The following is a 25,451-nucleotide window of genomic DNA, read 5'->3' as shown; positions in this document are numbered from 1 at the left end:
AGGCCCCAGGAATGAAACTGCTGGTGTCAGTATGTAGAAATGGCAGTTGGACTGAACAAGAAGTTCAGATTCAACTGTCTTTTGAATTTGAGACATTTGGATCTAGATCTGAGTTTTAGATCTTTTCTCTTTTTATTCTTCTCACCTGCGGTGTGAGGAGGCAGACACCTCTCCGTAACCCTATAATTTACTTTTGTGTTTCATCTTACCAAGGCCACATTTGGGGTTCTGTAGGACAGTGAGGTTGTGACAAACCATGGCTGTTTCCCCATCACTGTTATCGCACTGTCTATTTGTGGTAAACCATTTCCCTCATACGCCCCAAGAAGCTAGGGCACGGTGTGCATAACCCCTCAGGTATGGGTATAATGGCTTGTACTGTACTCATGGATATCTACAAAGCGGCAGGAGAACTGGATACATGAGTATCGAGGTCCACACTGCTGTAAACAATACAGAAATAGGTCATATAGTCCTCCAGCAATGTTCTTAGAAAGTATTAAAGTTGACTTTAACAGAGATCTTTTATGGCAAGGCACTACAAGCAATGGAAAGAAATTGATACTGAAAGGTACTGCTTTGCTAACCTTCCCTTTTTTTCTTCTCCTTTCTCCTTTTCTTGCTGTTCCTATGTCTTGATGATCTTTATATACATGTTCACAGAGTGTTAGGTGTCAACATTTCTTACCTTCCGTTTCCTTCCTAGTAGGGGCATCTCCCATCACCCAAACGTAGTAAATTCAATTGCCAATGTGTTTCTTTTGGAAAAAATGTTTTCCGGAATTAATCTATTAATTTAAGTTGTTAGCAGTAAGGAGTATTTGACATTATTTAAAAAAAAATCTGCAAACTGGAAGCATTTCTCTGTGAAAGTGAAATGTATCTCGTGTAGTGACTTTTCTAAGCTTTTTGCGTATTAAAATGCATTATAAAGTGTAGATGTTGGTGTTGGCTGTCGGCGAGGACATGCACTAGAGCACACTGTGTTTCACACTGAACCAGCACAGCCGTGGTGAACATCTGACGACAGATTGAACATGTGCACTAGCTTGAGGAAACGGCAGGCCAGGCATGGAGTGCTTTGTAGATTCATCCAAAGGTTTTCATTTGGTACTAGACATCTCCCATTCTCCACCAACTTTCCTCCCTTTGATTTCACACTAGGTACATCCAAAGAAAGCATCTGAATTGTCACGTTCTGTGAACAGATCTTCCTAATACAAACCAAAGCCACTGAGATGAGTTGTCAAAATCATGATAGAATGGTTTTTTATCTTGCACTGGATAGAAAGGTAGTAATCGCAGGCCAGGCCCGAGGGGAATTCTGGTGTAATTTAGAAAACCCTTCATTTTGGGGAATGGTGGTAGGTAACAACTGAGGCGTAAACTCTCTGCTTTATTGAGTAAATTTGTGGTATTTTCTTAATATCTGTACATGGCTCAATATTCGTTAGTTTTACGAACACTGGGAATCTGATTGTGAAAAACATTCAGTGGTGGAAAAAGGTATTGTCAGTGCCAAATTTTTACTTTCTTTCCTTCTGGTACTGTTTGTCTGCATTCATACCTCAATAAATACAGTGCCTTTCCTTAGGTTAATGATTATCTTTGTCAGTAGTTGTTCAAAATGCAGCATGAAAGTTTAACTTTGCAGTTTCATATACATTAGTGACTAATAAAATGGATCTTATGAAATACACAGCAGTTAATTCTGTAAATGGGTACATAACATTAAAAAGAGGTCCTGAAATAATTTATACAATGGCTTGTTAAATAAAATGACCTTTGATCTGTACTAGTAATTCCCTACTCACACCTTTTTGTTTGTCTCTGTGCTTGTCAGCACTGTTTACCTTCTGTCTTTTTTGCACGGTGTTTACTAATATAGTGATGTGATCATGTTATTTTTGTTTATTTTTGTTTATGAATGCAGTTTGTTGGCTTTCATAGTATCAGCCCTTCCTTCCCCCAATTAGTGTCTTTCAGCGTAATCCCTTTCCTTCTAGGTTCGGATGATGAAAGACAGCGATCCATCCTGGAAGCCCACTTTTATTGTAAAACCTGATGGAGGGTGCCAGGGGGATGGAATCTACCTCATTAAAGACCCAAGTGACATCAGACTGACAGGAAGCGTCCAGAGCCGGCTGGCTGTGGTCCAGGAATATATTTGCAAACCACTGCTTGTCGACAAACTGAAATTTGATATTCGTCTTTATGTCTTACTGAAATCTTTAGAACCCTTAGAGATTTATATAGCCAAAGATGGACTTTCTAGATTTTGTACAGAGCCCTATCAAGAACCCACTCTAAAAAATTTGCACCAGGTTTTTATGCACTTAACCAACTATTCACTAAACATCCATAGTGGGAATTTCATCCATTCTGACAGCGTAAACACTGGCAGCAAGAGGACTTTTTCAAGCATTCTGTGCAGACTGTCTTCCAGGGGAGCTGATGTCAAAAAGCTGTGGTCAGATATAATTGCACTGGTGATTAAAACAATTATTGCACTGACACCAGAACTGAAAGTTTACTATCAGTCTGACATACCAGCAGGAAAGCCTGGGCCAACTTGCTTCCAGGTAGGTTGGAACTTCTGCCAGGTATGCCGTTGTTCCTATGCATGGATTAATCTTGTGGCTGTTTAATTCCTTTTCTGAAAGCTATCTCGAGTTCTGTTGCTGATCACTGGCTGGATGTAGCGCATCCACTGAACAGCACCGCGTGGGTTCGGAGCTTGGGTTCTCCTCGCCCAAGTTTTACCTTACAAATCTGGCTCCTGTTACTACTAGGCATAAACATATATGGAGAATTTCAAATGGCTATCAGTAGCAGTATTCACTCCAGTTTCCATTTTCTAGATGTTTTAACTATGGAGCTTCGCAGCTTCCTAACACAGCTGTTATGATGGCAATTTTAAGACGCGCTTGCCATCGGTGTCCATGTTGACAGATGCAGTATTTAGAGGTCGGGGTAGCATGAAAGTAGCCGTTAGTATCAAAGACATGGTATCAGTAATTATTCAGCAATATAACATATTTCTCAGTCACTTCTCCTTTGTCCTTCAAATGCTTCTTTCTCCTGAGTGCTGATGTTTGGATGACTGTTGCGTTCTCTAGAAGAACACTGTGAGTAGAATGGAAGTAACGCATTGCTTGTTATGCGCAGATTCTAGGGTTTGACATTCTCCTGATGAAAAACTTGAAGCCCATGTTACTAGAAGTAAATGCAAACCCCAGCATGAGAATAGAACATGAGCAAGAGGTAAGACTGAACAAGATAGTGATATTGGAATGAAATTGTTTACATTTGGTTTTCTGGGCTTTTTCCTTCTTTGAAAGATGAAAGCTGTCTGCTAATATGAAATCTCCAAGGTTCTCTGTAATTTTCTGTTTTGAAATCACTGCTAATAGTATACACTGGAAATATCACATACTGGAATTGTGAAAGCTGTCCATCATCTTTGTCATAAATACATTTACTCATCATCCCCTGCAGTTGACTTAATTGTGTTTAGGGGATTGCTAATAATTTTTTCGTGTTTATGTACATAATATAAATTATAACACTGGCAACAATCTTTTTTAAATATTTCAATTTACTAGAGTAACTTGCCAAATATTGTTGTAATATCATTCTGAAAATGTTAAGGTATTTGTGTGTTAAGAAGTATTTTGTAATCTGTTACTGTGTATTTAAAACATAGAACATGCATGAAGCTTGAGCAAACGTGGAATAAATAATCCTTAGTGCTGGGTAATTGTTTCCCTCTGTAATTTAAAGCTTTCTCCTGGAGTATTTGAAAATGTCCCAAGCCCTGTTGATGAAGAAGTAAAAGTAGCTGTTATTAGAGATACTCTTCGTCTAGTGGACCCTCAGAAGAAAAAGAGAAAAGATGTCCAGTAAGTGTGTTGACTTGCCTTTTTTTTTCCATTAGCGCCTTGCAATAATTACAAAAGTGATTTTTTCCCCCCCCAATTATGTTAGTTTATCCAGGACCATGAGTTCCTGCTGTGTGACTCTTTTTACATCTACAATGTTAGCCCTTTCAAAAAAGCTTGCAGGATATTAATTGGTGGCATGGTACAGAAAGAGTACTTGGATTTGTGGATGTGCCAGGGAGAAAAAAATCAGTTCGTTATATTTTCTGTTCTAGTAGCAGCATGTCGACCAAATGGCATCCCTACAGCTCGGTGCTGACCGCTTCACATGCTCCTTCCTTATAGGAACGCAGACGTGTGGAGGGAGCCATGCAAGTGCTCTAGCTCAGGGAACTGAAAAGGTCCACAAATGGGTAGTAAATCAGGCTTTATCAGTTCCCCTGAAGTATCTTACCTTTGATTCAGAACTGATGCAGACAATTTAGTAACTCGGGTTTATTTATTTGTACTTTTACTTGAGGCCTCTTTTTTTTATTCCAAATAGTCATGAGATGTAAATTTGTGTATTAATTTGCTTGAAAGTCACAAATTACTCAATGAATTGCGCCACTGGAGCTGAAAAATGTGACTATTGTATTTAGAAATGGCTTCCTTGATCTGTGACAATAAACATCGTTAAATCTATGATCTGGAAGCACGAGGAACCGCCTGAAGCACTGTGCACATAAATACTTGTGGTGGGATCATGCTGAGAGAAATAATTTCTTCATTTTTGATGAAACACCTTGTTTTACGCAGTTCCTTGAACACATGAAAGGGAGATTTTTTTTTCTTGTCCCTAGAAATTCTTGTTTATAGGCCTGCCTCCCCACTACAACACCGGGTTTGTTCTTCTCGTGGCACTTAGTGGCAAGCTTAAATATGTTATTCAAGTTCTATAATGATTTCAAGGGGCAAACTTGCTGTCCTTTTGTAGACAGAGTCCTGTGAGCAAGACGTGACTGATAATACTCACAAGTTCTGTATAATTGTCATATTATCCTAAGATCAAACTGTTCTTTCAGGGGCGGTGCCACGCATGGCGGTTGCTGTGGTCAGTATACAGGATGTCTTGCAAAGCAATCTGAACTGTGTGTTGTCTGTACTTGACTTCCACGATTAAGATTGCATTAGTGCACGGAGCTGAAAAAAGATCATTTTTTAAGCTGTAATTGCATAGTCACGTCTTTTTATTTTTATGCTGAAGATGATGTCAGGCATTCATTAACTACATATTAGATATGGAAAAAGGCAAATGATGATTACAAATACATTCCTGGAGAATGCCAGTGTATGTGGAACAGTCATTCAACTGAGGATTCTCCTCTGATACATTTAGAGTACTAGATAATTTATAACAGGATTAGTTGGTGATGAGATAAACCGTTGGCTCTTCACAGCAAGAATTTGTCAGTGACACAGCTTTTTTTTAGGATAATCTGGTTAATGGAGCATCTTGTTGATGAATATTTACGTGTCTTCACCATAAGCCAATCCTATTTCTTGCTGCAAAGGGCAATATTCTGATAACTTCTTGTGTGGATATGCAGGAGCTCACATGTGACAAGTGCCCTCTGTTCAGCTGAGATTTACCCCTTCTGCTTCCCAGTAGCTTTTATTGCACTGCGGATGGTGCACAGGACTTCTTGAGAGAGACGTGATCTTACTGTGAGCTTCAAGTAAAGCACCCCATTCTGATCACCTATGGAGATTTACACCAAAGTAAAAGCATTTGAGAGAGGAGCTGAGCACCGGTTGCTTTTGCCTCATTTTCACTAGCAAAGGTTTTTGTAGTGCTTTTGCTTTGTGTTCTGCCTCTCACTCGTTTTGGTGCATTTCAACCAACTCTGGTGTGTGCTCCCACATTCCCTCTTCAAACACTCCTACCAGTAACTGCAGAGCAATGGCATCGTTACTCTGTTTGCAGGACAAAGATAACAACTAAATAATTGACTGGAGATAGAAAGCTGGACAGTAGTTTGCCTATCCATTGTAATACTTCTGCTAGTCTAATTGCGCCTGGCAGCAGGGAAAGCAAAATTTGGCCTGTTAATAGAAAAAAAATCTGAAAGAATTCCTGTTCTGACAGCTAACCAGCAGCAAACACTGTAGAATCTAGTTCTGATGCTAATTAAGTAATGGACATTAATCTAAATAAAGTTTTAAAGATATATGATGCCAATTTTGAACACGCGGGGGAAATACTGAGAAGTCTAAGCTGCATCTTGGGTAAATATTCTGCTGTGGAGATGAATTTGATTTCCCTCTAATTATCTCCCAGATTAAAATAAATGAAGCATCTAAATGAAAGTGAGTTTTAGAAGTCATCCTGAAATACTTCATTATCAGGAAAGATTAATAGCTCAGAAATTTTTTTAGTTTATTTTTTTTCCTCTTTATAGAGTTTTGGGGTTTTTTCCTCCTTCCTTTCATGTGACATAATATTGAAAAAAAAAACCAGTGAAGTTGAATAAGATCAGTTTATCATGCCATACATATCTCTCTTTCCAACACATGCACCAATCACTAGTAATTACTAGTCAATAATTAGTATTTGAAAATCTGCAGTGATACAAGTTCAAATGAATGTATTTAAATGTACTTAGTGGCTATTGCTCCACAGCATGACTGGTCTTTTCTTAGTTTTAAGAATTTGCCCTGGCCATTTAAGTACTGAGGTATGTGGTTAATATTTTGTGCATGTTTAAACAGAAACTTTAAATTCACGCAAAGATTATTATTTTTTTTTTTAATAGAGGAACTATCTTCTGTTATAGAGATGAGAAAAGGCTTTGTGTTATTCTGTGATGTAAGAACATAAAGAATGAAAACAGAATAAAAGGTGACACAGGCACACATGAGGCTTTTGGGAGGCACGAGTAGGGTGGGTGCTGTGCACCGCCTGCTCCCCCCCGACGCTGCACAAACCCTGCCGGACAAATCCCGCACACCTATTCTGCATGTGCAGATTCTGAAGGCAGTAGGTATCCCTGTAAAGGTTAATGTCCTGCTTTGCTGCACTAATATCCTTGGTGCTTCCGAATCCTCTGTGTGAGTGTAATTGTAGCCAAAGTCCGACGGAAGCAGAGTTTCCAAGTAACTGTTAATAGAGAGACTTGGAGCCATGTACTGCTCTGCAGGGTGAAGATGTGTGTCGATGACTCGGAGCCTCTCAAGAGGAGAATGTGAAAGCGGCTCTGCAGGCTACTTTGTTAGACTGTTTTCAAGCCTTTCTGTGTCCCAGAGGGTGAGTGGTGTCTGGCTCTGCCTGACCACGTAGAGCCGGGGCAGCCCTTTCTGAAGTTAAAGGTGGAAGCTAATGAACTACATGTTTTGTGTTTTGTTTTACGTCTTTTCTGCCCTTAAAAAAAAAAACCACAACAAAATCCAGCTAAAAATGCATGGTTATAAAAAGAGGGTTTCTGATTTAATTTCAATGGAATTTTGGAGGAGGCAAAACGTAGAGCTTTTTTGCCCTTAGCCTTGGTTCCTAGACTAGTCCCATTTTCCTTGGGCATCCCTGATTTGGAAGTCAAGTTTCACTCGTAATTAAGAAATTAAAACATTTAATGAAATAATATGGAGGATCCTAACTCTTTGCTTTTGTTTGTGTAGCAGTACTGTTGTCATGGATTTTAAGGCCTGAGTGGATCACTGGAATCATCCAGGCTGGTGACGTGCTGGAACAAATAGAATCATTTGTGGCTGAGCTGTTTTCTTGGAAACACAGAATTTCAAACCCCCCCTGTAAATCTGTTAAATATTATCAAACAAAGCTTACTTTCTTCCAGCATTACTACAGGGTGAATTCAGGGGGTGGTAATGGTCAGTAATCTCGATTTCTGTTCTGAACATCTGTCACTGCTAATTTCAGAATTATTGGGGTGGGTTTTCCAGCTTGTTTGTTTTTTTTTTTTTCCAGCAATGGTAGCTCTTTTGACTTGAATTTACGTTCTAGTAAAGACCTTCAGCACCAGATTAGCCAGCTGGTCGCTGTATCATCAGGAGGGAGCTTTCCTCCTCAAGTGAGAAATGTAATGTAAAAAAAGAAGAGGGGGAGGGAAGGCAGTTTCTTTTTAGTGAACATATCGAAAGCATTGTGTATAGCAGGGGTGGCACGTGTCCCTTCCTAGGGTCACAGTATGTATTTTTTTTCCAAGTGTGTAACAGGCAACATGGTCATAAACCTTGGCTACGCTGACTTGAGTGAAATCCTTGTTACGTGCCTCGTACAGGGGATGGGGCTGAACTGTGCTCCATAATGTATCTACAAAGAAACTTATATAAAGCTTGTGTAGTATTAAATCTGCTCTGGATGCACTTCTTACAGCAGAGGTGCTGTCACAGCCTGCTGAAGGTGGGAGAAGACTTGAGCTGAAGGAAATTTGCACAATTAAATGAATGGTCTAATGACACCGAACAACATTTAAAGTAAATCAATGTTACTTATGTAAACAGCAGTTTAATTAAGATAATCACTGATGCAAATCATTGTTTATGTTGTGCCTCCAACAGAAAATCCATTTTAAAAGGTTTCTCAAACTCCAATTTTTTTTGTGCCTGATTTTGAATCTGTATAATACTAAAAGGTTTTTGTTTCAGTGTTTAGTTATTAGCAACTTGTTCATCTTAAAATTGCATTAGATTTGAGGAGCAAAAAGGAGTCTTCGTCTTGTATGCAAATACTGTATATTCTCCACTGGATGTTAGATGTAAACTGCCTGGTGGTTAATTGCAAGCTGTGAGTATCGTTTGGAGAGGGTCTGTTCTACATGTCTTAGGAAGATCATTTATATCATCTCATCAATGCTAATGACCTGCTTTCCTGTCCTGTCAAAAATATTTGTGCCCTAGTTTATTAAGGCTAATTAATCCAGTGTTAATAAGAGACTTCTTTATATCTTCATTGCTGTTGTTTATTCTGTGTCCCAGTATGATCTCTTGCCTTCACATGCCTAGTTTCTTACATATTTCAAGACAGAAAAGAAGCATTTTAGTCTTTTGATAAAGACAGCATAGTATTATGACATGCCTGTCATTAGAAATATGAGTTGCTCATGGAATAAAATCTGCTTTTTACATGCTAGAGATGATGAAGGTGCAGCCCCCTAAGTAATATAATGACTTTTATTCAGCGCTGAAATAGCCATTGACAGAAGAAAGAATTGAAACACTTTGAGAATGAAAAGTAATCTAATCTATGGCCGTTACAAAACCAATCAATTCATTGTGCCCACAAAATGGAGTGCTTTTGTTTTGTTACCTATTATGGTATTGCCGTTTCTTTGCTAGTTTATCTTTTCTTGGGTGTGACTCTCTACGTACCGCTTCAGTGTGCTTCTATTTGAATCCAGCCTTGAAATTTATTTGTGATGTTCTGATTACTTTTTCCTTGATTTTTAAAGTATGTCAGGTACAATTCTCTTCTCTAGATTCTGTGGCTCTAGCAAATGTCAAATGTGATTAACTAATTTTCTGAGCAGGAGGAACCCCAATGCGGTCTCTCAAATTTCTGCAAGATCAGCACACAAACACTGGCTAATGTCACTCTGTTCGGAGAGCGCTCTGTAAATATTAATGTACGTCAGTTTGGCTTTTTATCTCTAAGTGTTATGTAGTTAGGAAGAAATTCCAGTCAAGGTTTTGTAGAACTTACTACATAAAAGATCTTAATCTTTTCTCACAAAACAAGATGGTTCATTTTTTTTTTCTGCAGGATTACAGATCTTTCTCACTTGAAATTATTTCTTTCTCTGATACAGGGCAAAATTAATAGTTTTTAGGAAGAAAATATGTGATCTGTATTAAATTAAAACATGATTTAATTTCTGGACATGCTACTTACATACTTTCTGCCTGAAATGTAACTTCTGTTAAAGTGGCAGCTGCTTTAGGAGGTGTCTCCTGCTGTGCTGGTGACCGATGGGTCTGACCTTGTCTGCTGAATTGCAAGAGGAACCTGGGTCTTTACTGAAACGGGCCTTTTGGTGATGTTTCTCTTTTGTATGTTTCAAAGACATTTTGCAAATCCTAATGCTATTTGTAATCTCTTGATTTTTGAGGAGCAATTTTATACTTCCTTAAAGAAGGAAAAAAAAAAACTCAGGAAGTCACCTGTGCAGCTGTATTCCCTTTATTTTCCAGCTATTTTTTATTCCGTTTCATAACCTCCCCTGATGTTTGTGTCATGTTTAATGGAAATATGAAAATGTAGTGAGCAAAGATGTCCCGAGAGTATGATTATCCTAGATTTTGATGATGATAGAACCATTCTTACCCTTGATTGCTGTGTTTATCTCACTATACATACCCTAAGGTTATGATTGTGTGAGGGGTGTTTTAAGAGGGTCAGAAACTCAGTGCACAAACTTACGGAGGGACTGAATGGGAGAATACCGGTGGTGCAGCTATCACTGATTAGAAAATAATCACTGTTCTTCAGTCTTGTTTTAATGTGTCTGAGTTTTCACTTCTGTAACTATTATGTTCCACAGGGTTTCGTTACTCAGGGTTGACGGTGTCTCTTGCATTAAATGGGGTGAGCTTAGTGCTTATGGAAATAAGCATGTAATAAAGGTAGCTATGGTAGTGTCAGTGTTTTGGTTTCCACTTGTTAATTGACTTTATGAGCTGACTGCTAGAGCTTAAGGCTGATTCCTGTACGCCTTTGCTATCGCTTGGAAGTCTGGTCAGGTTTTCAGCTATTCAAATGCTTCTCAAGCACCACCTCTTAATTCCAAGCCTTATTTCTGCCCGTGAGTGTATAAACTCATATGTGCGGCTTTCTTGAGATTGATCTGGTTCATTTTGGAGGCTGACACAGGTTTTTTTTCTCCATCAGACAAAATGACCCAGCATTCATATCTGGGATCATTCTGCCAAAGCCCTTTGAAAGTGCATCGAATTAGGCCCTTTCTCTTTCCTAGAGGGCTCTTTGGTTTATTCCTCCATCAGGCAATCTGCCAACTTCAGTATCAATTCTTGTCTGTTACATTAGCCCATGTGGTTTTGATGAGTTAGACATGTGAGGGAGACTTTTAAATGTGATGTTTGTCAATGTTACCTCAGTTCAGCTTAGTGAAATGTTAACTTTGTTTTTCTGTAGTTGGGGAGTATTTATTTCTACTGCTATTTCTCATCCTGCTCAAGAAGAACTAGCCTCAGCTACTCTGTTCAGTTTTGTGAAGGAAATGTTATGGGTGCCTTGGTCTTCACCTGCTGTTCTTGCTTTTCCAATTATTTATCTGCTTCATTTTTAGGAGCTTCAAACCTTTCTCCTGTTGATTAGGATCGGCTCTGTTGGAAATTCCAGGAACTACAATGTGAGAAGTCCCTCCGTGAAGGGAAGGATCTGGTAGTGCTTGACTCACGGTATAGTTCACTTAGGTTTTAAGAGCCACTTAGAGGAGAGCACCACAAGAGTGTTTACTAAAACAACAGAAAATAAAATACTGAGTGCAGAACAGTGGCAAATAATTTGAATGGGCTGTGGCAGCAGTTCTAATAACACAGAAAAGAAAATAAAATCTGCTGATAGAAAGAAGGTCGGATCTTTTAGTTTGTAAGTGGCTCTACTTCACACTTAATCTGTAATGTTTTATTTGACTAAAAATGTGTAAATACACAAGCAATAATAATGTTTCTTCAAAAATAGCTAAAACTGTATCCCTAGCAGAGATACAGTAGGAATTCAGTAATTCACTTCAACGTTTTTCTCTATCAAACCATCACAGGACAAGTTGGTTTTATGAAATAACTCTGGACTGGGACATAAAAGATGTAATTTCTATTCCTGATTCAGCCGGTTTACTCAGTGACCTTTAGACAAAACATTCGCCTTCTGCTACCATTTTCATTCTGTGAAAAGAGGATGATGTCTTTTTTCTCCCATGCATTGCCAGTCTTTCTAAATTACAGTATGCAGGATATGGCCTGTTATTGTGCTTAGTAGTATATGAGGTCAGTTTATGTATTTGTTATTGTATAAAAATATTACAGAAAAGCTTCAGTTTTCTTCTGTGGCAGACTCTAGGTCCGCTTCTACACTCTTCAGTAAATGTCCCTGGTGGTTACTAAGGTTTGCAAAGCTTTCTTCACATTTTGCCAACCTGATTGTCATTAGTCATCTCTTTATCTTTTACTTTCTCCCATACAGAGTGCTTAGAGTCACTGCATTTTCTGTATAACATCATAACTTGGTGCATGGTGTGCTATTTGAATATTCAGGATATTAGGATTTAAAAAAGGTTTTCTTTTCAATGTCATTCTTTGGTATTATTTTCATCTTCTCATTTTTACAGTCCTTTGCTAATAGAATAGAGACCTTACAGAATATCATTATGTGCTGGTTTTAGCTGGGGTAGAGTTACTTTTCTTCCCCACAGCAGCCAGTGTGGGGCTGTGGTTTGGATCTGTGCTGGGAACAGCGCTGATAACCCAGGGGTGGTTTCGCTCCTGCTGAGCAGGGCTTGCACAGAGCCAAGGCCTTTCCTGCCCCTCAGCCCACCCCAGCAGCGAGGGGCTGGGGGGCACAAGGGGCTGGGGGGGGACACGGCCGGGACAGTGACCCCAGCTGACCCCAGGGATGTCCCACACCACACGGCGTCATGCTCAGCACACGGAGCTGGGGAGGGAGGAGGAAGGGGGGACGCTCGGGGCGATGGCGTTTACCTTCCCCAGGCACCGTTAGGCGTGATGGAGCCCTGCTTCCCTGGAGATGGCTGAGCACCCCCTGCCGCGGGGAGGGGTGAAGGAATCCCTTGCTTTGCTTTGCCTGGGTGCGCGGTTACCTCTTAAACTGTCTTGATCTCAACCCACAAGTTTTCTCACTTTTGCCCTTCGGATTCCCCCAACCCCCTGGGGAGGCTGCGCGAGCGTGGGGCTTAGTTGGCTGGCTGGGGTTAAACCGTGACCCAGTGGAATGCACCCAAACACAGCACTGAATAACCCCATGCTTGACAACAGATTCATTTATGATTATTCCCATTTTAACCTTCACTGCTGCAAAAAGTGCTGTTATTCATAGTCCGGTTTTGCGAGTTGGTCTGTGTTTGCTCATATATTGCATTCTAAGCACTGATGTCTTGAACGTAAAGACTATTAACTGCCACATAAAGAGTGAATTCAGTCTTACTTTGAGTCTCTTGAAATGACCCCGTATTGAGGGACAGCTGGAAGTGCTTAGAATATACTTAAGAAAGCAAGCTGATGACAGGGCCAGTTAATTAAAAAAATTTAATGGACAAGAATTGATACGGGTTGCAGAATTTTAAAAGGTTTCGTTTTCAGCACTGTGAAATTAATTGCTCCAAAACCGTAGTATGCCTTTGCATTAATTGGCATGCCGCAGTGCCCCAGTGTGAACGGAAGCCTGGTTTTATGTTATCAAATTGCAAACAGAGACCAGTTTGTCCAGTTAGACTTGAATCACAATGTTTTGAGATGCAGCTAATTGATTACATTTTTATTGACCTCTCTTTTTTACCTCTAAAATTTCTAGTGAGCAACAGAGGAAGGATTGAAAAATAAGCCGAGCAATGTGACCTGTCAAGAGCGTTTCCATAAAATCTGAACTTTCTAAACATTCTCATAGATCAAAACATGCTACAGCAATTACATCTCTTAGATATTCACACTGTGTTACATTTTAAGTTGATCATTAAGAAGTCTTTCGGCTTGCTTTTCCCCAACAATGATTTTTAAATGAAAAGAAAACCTTTTGTGAAGGAAGGTTTTACTGGAATATGTCACTTTCCTCTAGTCTGTGTAGTGCAGCCCCAGAAGTTGCTGCAACCATCAGGGTTTGCCCAGGAAAAAGGGAGGTCAGGAATAAAGTGGGGTGGCTGCTTAGTCTCCTTCCAAATGGCATAAAAATTAATGTGGAGGCAGTGGGTCCAAGTACATCTTTGAATTCAGTTTTCTGATTAGAGATTATAAGTGAGTCGTAATAGTAAGAGAATCTGGCTTAAAGCATGCTGTGTTTTGCATCCCTCGTAACCAGCAGTAATGACTGGGGCAAGAGGAGTCCCATTGACTTCACTGAGCTGTAATAAAAAGCTTGATAGCAAGGCTTTGCAGCGCTCAGCAGCTGTTCAAGCCTCGTTCCATAACTGACAGCACAGATGTTGGAGCTCCTTTGGCTTGTGCTCCTGCTTTGACTAAATTCTAACAAAGTAAGCATCTTTTGTGTTGTTTTGGGTTTGTTTTTTTTTTAAATATAAACTCTGCAATACTTCAAAGCATCCCTCAGGCTCTGTTGCGTACAGATGTTTGCTGGATCTAGCCATTGCTGATGGCAAGCTTCAGCTGGAACCAGTGAAGATTCCCATTAAGGATGGTCAAGTTATGCTGGATAGGATGTAAAACAAATAGCAGCTTTGACCTTATTCATCAAGTACTTAAGTGCACACTGAAGTGTTTTGCAGAGTTAGCTCTGTGTACCTTTGAGAGGGTGAAATTACTGTAGTTGTTCAGGCCATTCACTTCTCCTTTTACCTCAGAGATAAACTGGCTTGCAAAAATAGTATGGTTGGGAAGTCCTTGATGTTCTTAGATATTATTTCCACCATTCAGGGCTTCTCATATGTAGCCTTCAAGGCTGACATCTCAACCCTGAAAAGGTTTAGTGGTGTGTTGATTGAGGGCTTAATTTCCAACTAATTCTCAGTACTTGTCTCAGGTTGTTTTGGGCTTCTCTGCCTCCATGATCCAGGCGTCCATCCAGCTCTGAAAGTGTAATACGTTTTGTCAAAGAGTGTTAATCTGGACTAACTCGTAAATTGGAAAACTGTCGTGTAGTAGAAGCTAAACAAATGTATTTGTGCCTAGTGAATTCACTAAGAGAGTACCAGGGCAGAGAAGAACATGGCTTAGCATGCTATCTAGCCAGAAAGCAGTCTGTTCAGCAACGTTCCACCTGAGGAAGTTACTTTTCTGCTTATAAAATTTATTTAATTGAAATCTAATTTGTTCCTTGTATAGGGAAAGGAAATAAGTTTATTCTGTCTTCTGTACTCATTCTACAAATGCCATCTCCTCTCTTCCTCAGCTAGATTGCATTAATCACCGCCTGTCTAGTGCAAAGAAGAGGAGGAAAATGAGCAGTTGTCTCCTTTGTGAAGGAAACTGCAGTATTTTTTAGGGTACATTTTTAAGAGACAGTACTAAATCTTCTTTCTTTGGATTTGCTATAATTTCCTCTTCAGTTTCAATACAAGAAAGCTGTTGTGTTTTGAAGTTAAAAACACTTTTTTTCTCTAAGTATGGGGCAGAGGCAACATCTGCGTGCCTCGTCTGTCCAAGTGGGTTCACTGAATTTCCATGTTCATACAGGGAAGGTGATTAGTAGTCAGGCTTGAGTGCAAATTGTTTTCTTCCTGACACTTCAATATGCTAATCATTTGAGCTGAATTTCTGCTATCAGCAAAATAATCTTCACCTCTACTTACCCTGTAGCTTGCAAACATAATCTGGTTTTTGGGTGGTGTCTTGACTTACTGCAGCAGTACTGATTCAGCTGCACTCTTCAGTATATATGGATTTTTCATGGCTTTTGTATATGGCACAGTTTCCATTACTACCCTGCAGTTAAATACTTCTTGAATGAAATTTGATTTTTCGGAATGTTAGCTTAATTGCCTTGTCTAAAATTAAGGATAGATGTCTATTTAATTTGACGTTTTTTCCCTTTACCTTCTTGAATGTATGTTTGTGCTGCACAGAAGCAACTCTGCTTTTAAATCAAATTTTCCACTTGGTCTATAATATATAACTCCAGTAACTTCTAATTTTCTGTAATCCTTCTAATACTAAATTACTTCCCACCAGATAGTTTTCATAAAATAAGTGTACAAGCATTTGTTTTAAAGATAAATTGTAGTGTATATAGTGTGTATTTGTGTATGTATGTCTGTGTATACAGCATGCCTATGTGTTTCTTTGTATATGGTATAAAAATGTCTTTGTACCTGTCTCTTTGCCATCTTTAAAATCTCTCTTGTGTGTACCTGAAACTACGACTGCCTGTGATAGTTTTGATTGCATGAAATCTGTTGGGTGAGCCCTGAATACTTTGTCGTGGTTTCCAGTTATGTCTTTTTAAGTTCCTCATGTGGCTGCTGAGTTGCAACGTGTACTTTATGTTCTCTCAGGAATGGCACAGCCCACAAACAAATTGATTTTAAAAAAAAAAAAAAGGAAAAGATTTCCTGCAACCCAGAAGATGTTATAGCAAATCGATCAGCCAAGGGTGTATGAAGGTGCATCACCTTACTAATAAAAGAAGGACATAATTTCTGTGGAGTAGGGCTCCTGGGCCACATCAGTGTTTTATCAAGGTAACAGTAAAATGGAATAAATTAATGGATAGGCTTGGATTATATCCCTGAATACCAGTGAAAAGTTCCTACGTGCACGTGCCTTCTGAGAATTATTTATTTGCAATGTATTTAGATGTTAGGGTTAGGAATGGGAGAACTCGTAGCAAATAATTGTCAGTGTTGGTGCCGCTGTGAATTATAGAGCAAATTTAATGATCTAATTACCCCATGTTGTTATCAGAAATAACACCATTTATGTATTTTCATTTGATGCAAACCATTAATTCACTGCACTGTAATATGAAAGCCCAACTTTGGTACTGATAGTTTGAAGAAAATACACTCCGTTCTTCTTTTGTGATGGACTGAAGTAAGTGCAGGTACTTCCCATTGACTGCAAAGCGACTCTCAGCCAGCAGGTTTCTCTGACCTGGATGCATGATTTGGGGAGAGCACTGAAAAAAGTCAGTTCAATTCTAACATTATTTAGAATTTTAATTGAAGCAATTTTTTTCTGCATGATTTTTTCATATGTTTAAATAGTAAAAATTAGACAATAGTGTTTGAATGAGGTTATCGTATTCTTTTCAGTCTAAAGAGTTTCTCTGTGTTGAAAAAGCCCTCTTGCTTTTAAAGGGTTTTGAGTAAACCTGTTAAGATACCTGGAAGGAGATAGAAAGGATCCTGTTTTTTGTTGCAAAGTTAATTTTCGCAGGCAGTCATTAATCTTTTTTCAACTGAGGTTGCTGAGATCTTAATTCTTTTTCATCCTTTAAAATGAAGCTTCACTAGGTTTTTCTTTACTCCAATAACCTCTGAAGTGGGATATCAAAATGTAATGTAGGGTCTTTTTCCTTCCCAAGAAAATACCAAAACCAGAGGGATTAAAGACTCGATAGTTTCTGAACAAGTATGTCCTGTAAAATCTAAGTTGTGTGACAATCCTTAGAGGAGAACCAGGAGGAGAGAGAAAATCAACGTAAGGGCTCACAGAAGTAGAAGACAGGGAGAAGTGAATAAGAGATTCCCTGAGATGTAACCTGATAGAATAGGGAAATGTAAGAATTTCCTGTTAATTAGACTTTTCCACATGGATGCTTAACTGGAAATTGTTACTTAGATTAATTCGGTGCCGAGAAAGTGCCAGAGTTTAAAGGCAGGTTCCTAATTTGCAAAAGCAAACTTCACTCTGCGCCCTTGGGACATATCTAGGTGCATTGACTGTTCCGTGCTTCGTACGTTGGTTGGTGTGGTGCTGCGTTACACGTGTGTTTGCTGTTCTAGACCTGGAGCCTTGCTTTATGTGAGCAGCTGTGTCTGGGCCGCCTGTTCCCTGGTCATCAGGACGGCCATCTGTGCCAGGATGGACCCAGTCAACAGCTGTCCAACAAGGATGTCAGAGAACAGAGCCATGAAATGGGTCCAGCTTGTAATGCTAACATTTTAAGTGTTCCACTACTTTACTGGAGAGAAAAATCCATGATTTGTACTAACAATTTAATATAAAGTTATATAAATAATAAGATTTTGGAGGGTATTTTTAATATAACAAGGGGGTTTTAGGCCTGAGGAAATCATAGCAACGCACGTCAGACATTCTTACAAGACACTTGATGCAGTATTGGAGTTCAGATATTACTGCCCTCCTTCAGCATGTTCCCAGCTTATTGGTTAATGGGTAAATGCTAGTTATTCCAGGGAGACTTATTCAGGCACCTGTGGGCACTATCTTATCCCTTTCCAGAAACAGTTCTAGATGAAGCACTCAAACCTGCAGTTTTGTTTCTCTGTTTTTCTTTTGCTACTTGACTTCCATTTACCTTCTAGGTCTTCCTCCATTCTGTGTTGCTTTGAACTTCCGTAGATTTTTCCAATGTGTGATAGTGTCGGCGGACTGCTTCGTAGGAATCTCTGGAAGCTGCTTTCCTCTCTGGAAGAGCATCACTTTAAAATAACATGGATATAGATGACAGCTGGAAATACCAATGTTTTTGTTTGTTTTTCCTTCTACAGGAATACAGTGATTTGTTGAGGCAAAGTTGAAAACTGTGTCTTTTCCTGGCAAAATGTTTACTTTTCAAGACTTTTTTTTCTTCTGTTGTAACTACAGGGTAAATGCAAGCATTTATATTGCTAGCGTTTGGTCTTAAATAGACATGGGATGAGAAGTGAAGGAAAAACAGAGATCATTTCTGATTTTGCAGGAGCTTTATTATTCTCATCAGCTTCAGGCCATCAGAAAGTTACGTGTTCTCAGATGCTGCACATAATAATGAGTATGAATATTAGATCATAACCATATCTGAGAACTGTTGGCTTATTCCCCTGTTTATACTCACATAATAATGGCGAGGGAGTGCAAGGCAAGTTTTTTAAGGGACAGCAAAATGAAGTGCTTGGGATTTTGGCTTGACTTAAGCATCAGCATTGAGCAGAAAAATAACATTTTTCCCTCCTACAGATATCCTTCAGGTGTCAGTTCGGCAGGATCCTGGTTTCATTACATCAATCACAAGCAGCTTAAGGCTTCCAAAAACATAGTCACAGACGGATGTTGAGCCTGTCTGGGGATTAGAAATATCCTCTTCCATTAAGTATAAATTAACTTAATCACCAGGTATGAAAGATAAGCAGCATAAACATCATTCCCTGAAGCTTTCATTAAAATTAAAATTCTATTTAAAACTAGGCTCATATTTTCTATGACTTGATCCCCCTTCAAAGAGATTATATCTGCTGTAAATTTTTACAGTGACAGAGTGACAGAAATTAATGTATTGGGGGCAGTGATGTTCTCTATAATTTAACTTCTGCTGCTAGACATCTTTTAGCAGGAGAGATGATTGGCTTATTTTTAAGTAATAATTGGTCTCTAGTCTCTGGAAAAAATTAGAAAGCAATAAAACTGCCTAGCACCCAGTTGCCAGAAAATGAAAGCACATGACTTAACACTACTGATGATTACACTGCTGTTATTTTGTGTATGTAGAATTCACCTGCTTTAATGGGAGGATTACTGCTGATAAACCACGATTGCACTGCTGCTTTCTCCCCCATTGGATGACAGGGTAAAGCTCCTTTTCTACCCTAGCATAATCGTGACTGCTTTCTAAGAATAATTTCAACATGAGAAGAAATACCATGGGGTTTCGGTTTTGTTCTGTTCTACTGTAAGAGACTTGGTGGTCTAATTTAATATTGGTTTCAGTATATTACCAGGCTTTACAACTGGGTTGCCTTTGCAGTATCCTGTATTACTATTTTTAAGGCATGCTTTTCTAAAGAAACAAAGGAAGCTCTGGAAAAATTATGAGGCACACAAGTACCTTAAAAGCAAATAGTGAACACAAATAAATCTGCCAGGAATAATAAAAGCTACCTCCACAAAAAAATAAAGTATTGGGGCCCATATTTAATAGTCTTTGTTCTATAATAATTTTTTGCTGCAGTGGAACAAAGTCTTTCGATGCAGGTTTTGCATTGCTTATGCATTATTTCATTATAGTAATGGCATATTTTCTGCAGCACTCAAATAGATGACAGGTAATAGTATAAGCATTCACTGCTTCTGTTACATTAAAAGGAATAAATCTTTAGCTAATGCAGACTGATATTACCATTATTCTTAAAAAGAGAAGGTTGGAAATGAAGAATCTCAATTAAAAATTAGGAAATAACTATTTTTTTCAGCCCATTGCACCTGAAACTCCTCAAATGCATTTCTTCACTTCAATAATTTAAACTATGTATTAAGGAGTGCTGCAGAAATAAAAACAGAGGTCAAATGCAGCTATTACATCCAGCTGGATGTTTGTCCCAAGTGTGCAGTATCTGCTTTGTATCTCTAAAGGGTGTCTCTCCTCCCTCCGGTGTGCTGCTGTACTGATTCCTGTCACACCTGGTAAGGCAGGTGTTCCACAAAGCTAGATTTAATGACAGTATCACTGGTGCACACTTGCGGTGTTGGATAGCAGGTTTGAAATGGTGTATTGGATTGAGCTTTAGTTTAAAATCAACACGGCCTTTTTGACTTCTGATTTGTGTAATAGGCTTGTTGAAAACCTAAACAGCTCTTTTCATACATGTTTCTTTTTAAAACACCCTAAAATGAAACCCTTTCTGATCTTGGAAGATACTAAGATCACCAGCACCTAAACTGTCTAGAATGGATTTTTCCAAAGGATAGTGGAGCAAATCCTTAATTATTAATAAGGGCAACTAAGATCCACTCCAAACTATGCAGAATTCTTCAAATAACTGAATGACTTGACTTTTAGGCTTCTCAGGTTTCTCTGAACCAGTGGTTTCTCCGGCTGGGTCATCTTCTGAGCTCCTTCCATGGCTGTGTTGCCAAGGGAAGGATGTAAATCTCTCTTGTTCCCTATGCTCTGGTATTTTACAGATTGCTGCAACAGTGTTACCTGTTGCCCGTATTGTGATTTTTTTTAAGTTTTTTTTAATGGAATCCAAAAATTTACTTATATTATGGACCATTGGAAGCTGTTATTTCTGGAGCATTCTCCATACAAAAGTAGACCAGAATATCTTGAATGGTATCATCTAGGAGGGAACAGAAGTGACTGCGTGTTTGTAGGCTCAAAGTAGAGTTGAGCACAGTGTGCCTCTGCACCGTCTCCTGTTTCAGACATTCCTCTGAGCTTTGTGTGATTCCAATAGGAAAGGCTCTGTACATCCCCTTTGAAAGGGAACTGTTAATCCTTGAATAATACTTGTTGATAATGGCAGTAAGCGTATCATCACTGGGGCGGCTATTGGATGCTTCCCAATACAAACTGCATTTCTTCCTAAACAAAATGTGCAGGACAGCACGTTAGCTTGTCTTAGGTTTCGAGTGAGTCTGAAGTGGAGATCAAGTCTTTTCTGCCTATAATACGAAAATGTCAGTAATATTCTCATCCATCGCAGTGTGTCCTTGGTGTGGAGCAAGTCAGGATCCACACCAAGTTTCTACATCTTAGAAGCACTCATTAAGAATGAGTTAAGGTGGGAAACTTCGAGCCTCTTCTGCTTTCTTTCAAAAGCTATTTAATCTTTAATGAGAAGTGTTTCTTTTTATAATAAATCCACCCAATCTGAAGAGGCAGTAAAACATCCTTCTCAGAAAGGGGTCTGATGTATGTGGAGCTTACAGAGTACGATACAAGGTAAACAACACTCATGGGACAGAAAATAGAAAGCCTGCAACCAGCAGATGCTGTGCCTGAGAGCTGCTGATGACAGACTGCAGGGGCTTCCATTTAACTTTTTCAAAAATCTGATAAATTATTTTGTTTTTGGTAAGCAAACAGCAAGGCTGTGGAGTACATTCTTAGTTTATCCTTAGATTCACCTAAAATGCGTTTGCCAACTCTCAGAAACCAACTTTAGTGTGCTCCGTTTCTTTCACCCTCCCAGAGCGAATGCATTATTAGGCCTTGAAGGTGCAAGCCAAGTTAGACATGGTCATGCTCACGATGAGGTTAAAATCCAAGCGAGGTGATTTAACTGCTTTATTTCTCTAATTGAGCTATGCATTGTCTTTTCTTAGAGAGGTGGAAATTGTAACTCCTTTCAGCTCTTTCTGCTTCCAGGGGACAGGATAGCTGCTGCGTTTTCCAATTGTATTTTGTACGATGCTAAGGTAGTTGGCTGCTGACAACGTGCTGATTATCAGCCCTTACTTTTCATGTGATTGATTCTGCTCTTTGAAATATGGGCTCTCTACTGTGGTTGCTTTGACTGCCTCAAAGCATTCTTGAAGTGTTGGGTAAACTATATGTAAGAGCAATAACGTTTGTAATATAACTTCAAAAAAATCTCTTCCGCTGTGGGTTTTAATATTTTTTAAAATACTTTTGTCTTTGTGCAACTTCATTATTATTATGAAAGGCGGAAATGATGGTGCTGTTGACGTGTTTTGCTTCGCCGGAGGGTGAAGAGGAGATGAGTATTCAGTTTCTTCAAATGAAACTCGTAAGTGCCTGGTACAAACCAAAAGGTGCTGATGATTCACACAACGTGCACTGAAACTGTGCAGCTTCTTGCTGTCGTGTACTGAGAGTGCTAGAAATCTTTGTGTGTTAATAAAAGTAATGGGATTAGTTCATAAAAGAGAATTCTTGAATGGGTGATAATGCACAGGCACCGTGCTGGCTTTGGCTTCCTCTTTCCTAAACGATTTACTGCTGTGAATGAGCACAGGAACATCTTCATACCTACGCACCCCAGTAACACACACGTATCTGTTTCTTGGGAGGTCCGTACACTGTGGTGATAAAGGGGTGGGTAGATAGATTTGTCATGCAAAATATTCTCTGCTTTTAACTATGTTAACATAGTCCTTGCTTTGAGAATAGCGGCTCAGCTGAGGGAATAATTATAGCTTCAGAATCCAGAACATATTATTTTCTTTTATTAGGTAAGCAGTTGTCAGCTGATACAAAAATTGCTTAATTTTTACTTCTAGCAATGCCCTAAATTTTAAATATATCAAGTGAGCATTCTTAGAAATATTAATATTGCGATTCTCACCTAATTTTACTCTGAACTTGACAGCTAGATTTTATATGCAACTATGCAAAATGTTGGGAATTTTGAAGCCTTTAATTAGTAGCTGCAAATTTGTTTGTCCCTTAGCAACTTGTATTTGCATAAAGATTAAGGCCGGTCACAATGAAAGGGATAAAATGTAGATGGAGGAAACATTAATAAATTAGTAATCATGTATAAAAGATAAGTAGTCTTAGATGTCATTTCCATAAGCTTTATTAAAATTGAAATTATTTTTTTAAAGACGCAGTTAATATTGTCTCCACAGTTGATCATTTCTAAAGAGAGATCTGTCAGGAGCTGCAGAATTAGAGAAATTAATGTATTGAGGTCAGACATTAGTATGTAAATTAAGCCTTGCTTTTATTCTGTATGGCAACAGAAGCATTACCTTATATTTGACCTTTCATTCATTGTGCCTGACTCAGCTGTGTCAGTCAAAACAATTAATTCTAAGGAGCAGCTTTAAAGTGCAGGGCTCAGCTTTCTTCTCCTCCCCTTGCCTGTTGGAAATCCCTTGAGAAGGGAACTAATGGAGGAAACCTGTGCAAGTTTCTCTTTCTGGAGATTTGTTTCAGCCTTTTGGACTTTCCGATCCCTTCCCCACAACTTTGCTGCACGTCCACGGATGTTTTGCAGGGTTTTCAGGGAGTCGAGGGCCAAGCACGAGAGCCCTGTGGTGTACCCGGGCTCTCAAGGAGAGGTCCTGAATGACACCATATATATGCTGTTTCTTGGAAGTCACTTCCTGGAGTTAAAGAACTGGATGGTAAATAGGTGTAGGAGTTCTTAGTGACACTTTGAATCTGACAGGTGACATCACAAAAATGTGTCCTTCTGTATTTCCCAATGGACTGATGAATTACTGGTACAAATGGAGGTGAAAATCCCCCTTACGTATTCATCGTTGCTGGACTTTGGGCTGTGTTTCTGCTTTGTGTAGGTGTACTGCCAAGGCTTATACTGGTCTTTGATTGCGTGACCCTTGGGGAGTTATGTCATCCGGCTCACCCTTATGGTGTGGCGATGGCAGATGGCAGCGAAACACAGAAGAAAATGTAATGGTGCATTGCAAGCGAGGGTAATTTATCTAGTGCTAGCGCAAAAAATATGTTGTGCACTGTTTCCTTGCAAAAATGTGCAGATCGCAGTAAAATCCTGTTTTTATAGATACCGAGTCTGGCTGTAATGTACCTAGTTAGGCAGTTTTTCTTAATTACTCGTGTTGAGACTACATTGGGATTGGGTGCATACGAGTGTGTTGAATAAATTTACAGAAAATAAACTTTTATTGAAGTGGTGTCTGTGGTAGCAGCAGAGAATTATACTCTGCATATAGTCAGTGTGAATGCGTGCCATTAAGGTGAGCACATGGAATAGGCAAGTCCATGTATCAATTCAGTTTTACAGATACGGACAAGCTCTTGTGCAGGGTTGTTTCGGAAAGTCTTAGCTTTATTAAAAGTGCTAAATGTAACTTTTACTTTAATCCAAATTATATGATGAAATTAATCAAGCTCTAGTGCATTAGAAAAGGAAACCTAGGGAAATCTTGGGGGATAGGGGGAAGCTAAAGAATGAAAACAAATCATTAAAATTTATAAAAGCAGTGACCTGTAAAAGTGAAATAAGAACTATATTCTCTGTTTTTTACTTAATGGAAATACAAGATTTGGCAATAAAGATCAGAATTAAGTTTTCTTGTTCTGATTTAAATATTTTATGGACTCTCCCAATTACAGAATCATAGAATCGTAAACGGAAAGGAAGGAGACATGCGGTAGCATAAAAAAAAGAGCTGGTTTTCTTTAAAAAAATACTTTTCTAATATGAAATATTGTTTTTAAGAGCTATTTCAGTAAAAGCTGGAAATGAGAAGCTGGGTTTGAGTTTTTATCCATGACCTCAAAGAGAGCTGTAGGCTTTTCTCCATAGAAAAGAGAGGAAGAAGGAAATTCTAGGTGGTAACTTAAAGCCTCTGCTTTGCAATATTCAACGATATTTTTTTCTTTGACCATAATACAGGTTTGGGATTTTTCCTCTATGAACACGATTTTCTATGACCCTAATACAAACCAAACTTAGCCCCATTTAATGATCTGACTGTGTCCATTCTGCGTCAGTCAGGGAGACAGAGCCTTCTGTGGCTCCCAGCAGTGACGCGTCTCTGGAGTATTTGTTTACCCTTATGGTCTGGGTGCTCTCTTCACGACCACCTCACATTTCTTTTGAGGATGGGGGTTAAAAAAAGAAAGGCTGAAAACCAAAAAAACTCTTTTAAACTACTGTACTTCCTCCAGCATTCCAGGGACTGTTACTTCAGCAGGAGGGAGGTATGGATTTGCCGATGAAGACTCTGCCGAGAGCCGTTGTTCCCCAAGCCAAACCTCTGTCTCGGTAACGGGGGGTGGATGGACGGCGCTCCGGCCTCCCGCCCGCGGCTGGGCAGCACAGGAGCCAGGAGCACTGGGGCTGTAGCTGATTTCTCTGAAGCTGATCCCTTGAACAGTCTCTTCAGGAGTTTCTGTTGAAAAAAAAAAAAAAGAAAAAAAATCTAGTGAAACTTCCTCAGGTCTGCTTACATCTTCTGAAGTAAAGCTTTATATTTTTTTAACTGGAAACGTTATTGATGAATGAATAATGTACAATCCAAAACACTTGAATT

General features: G+C 39.1%; 1 protein-coding gene across 6 annotated transcripts in view; it reads left to right on the top strand.

The window, feature by feature from the left end:
* Positions 1–25,451, top strand: part of TTLL11 (tubulin tyrosine ligase like 11) — a 54,107-nt gene that overhangs the window by 15,240 nt on the left and 13,416 nt on the right. For all 6 annotated transcript variants that reach the window (XM_075111747.1, XM_075111745.1, XM_075111744.1 and 3 more), the window contains 3 exons: positions 2,007–2,582; positions 3,169–3,264; positions 3,784–3,902. In XM_075111747.1, coding sequence (XP_074967848.1) covers positions 2,007–2,582; positions 3,169–3,264; positions 3,784–3,902 — 791 coding nt within the window. The remainder of the gene's footprint in view (positions 1–2,006; positions 2,583–3,168; positions 3,265–3,783; positions 3,903–25,451) is intronic.

Source organism: Phalacrocorax aristotelis, chromosome 17 (genome assembly GCF_949628215.1).
Source record: "Phalacrocorax aristotelis chromosome 17, bGulAri2.1, whole genome shotgun sequence".
Taxonomy (NCBI): domain Eukaryota; kingdom Metazoa; phylum Chordata; class Aves; order Suliformes; family Phalacrocoracidae; genus Phalacrocorax; species Phalacrocorax aristotelis.
The sequence above is the reverse complement of the archived record's forward strand: the minus strand, read 5'-3'. Positions and strand labels throughout refer to the sequence as shown.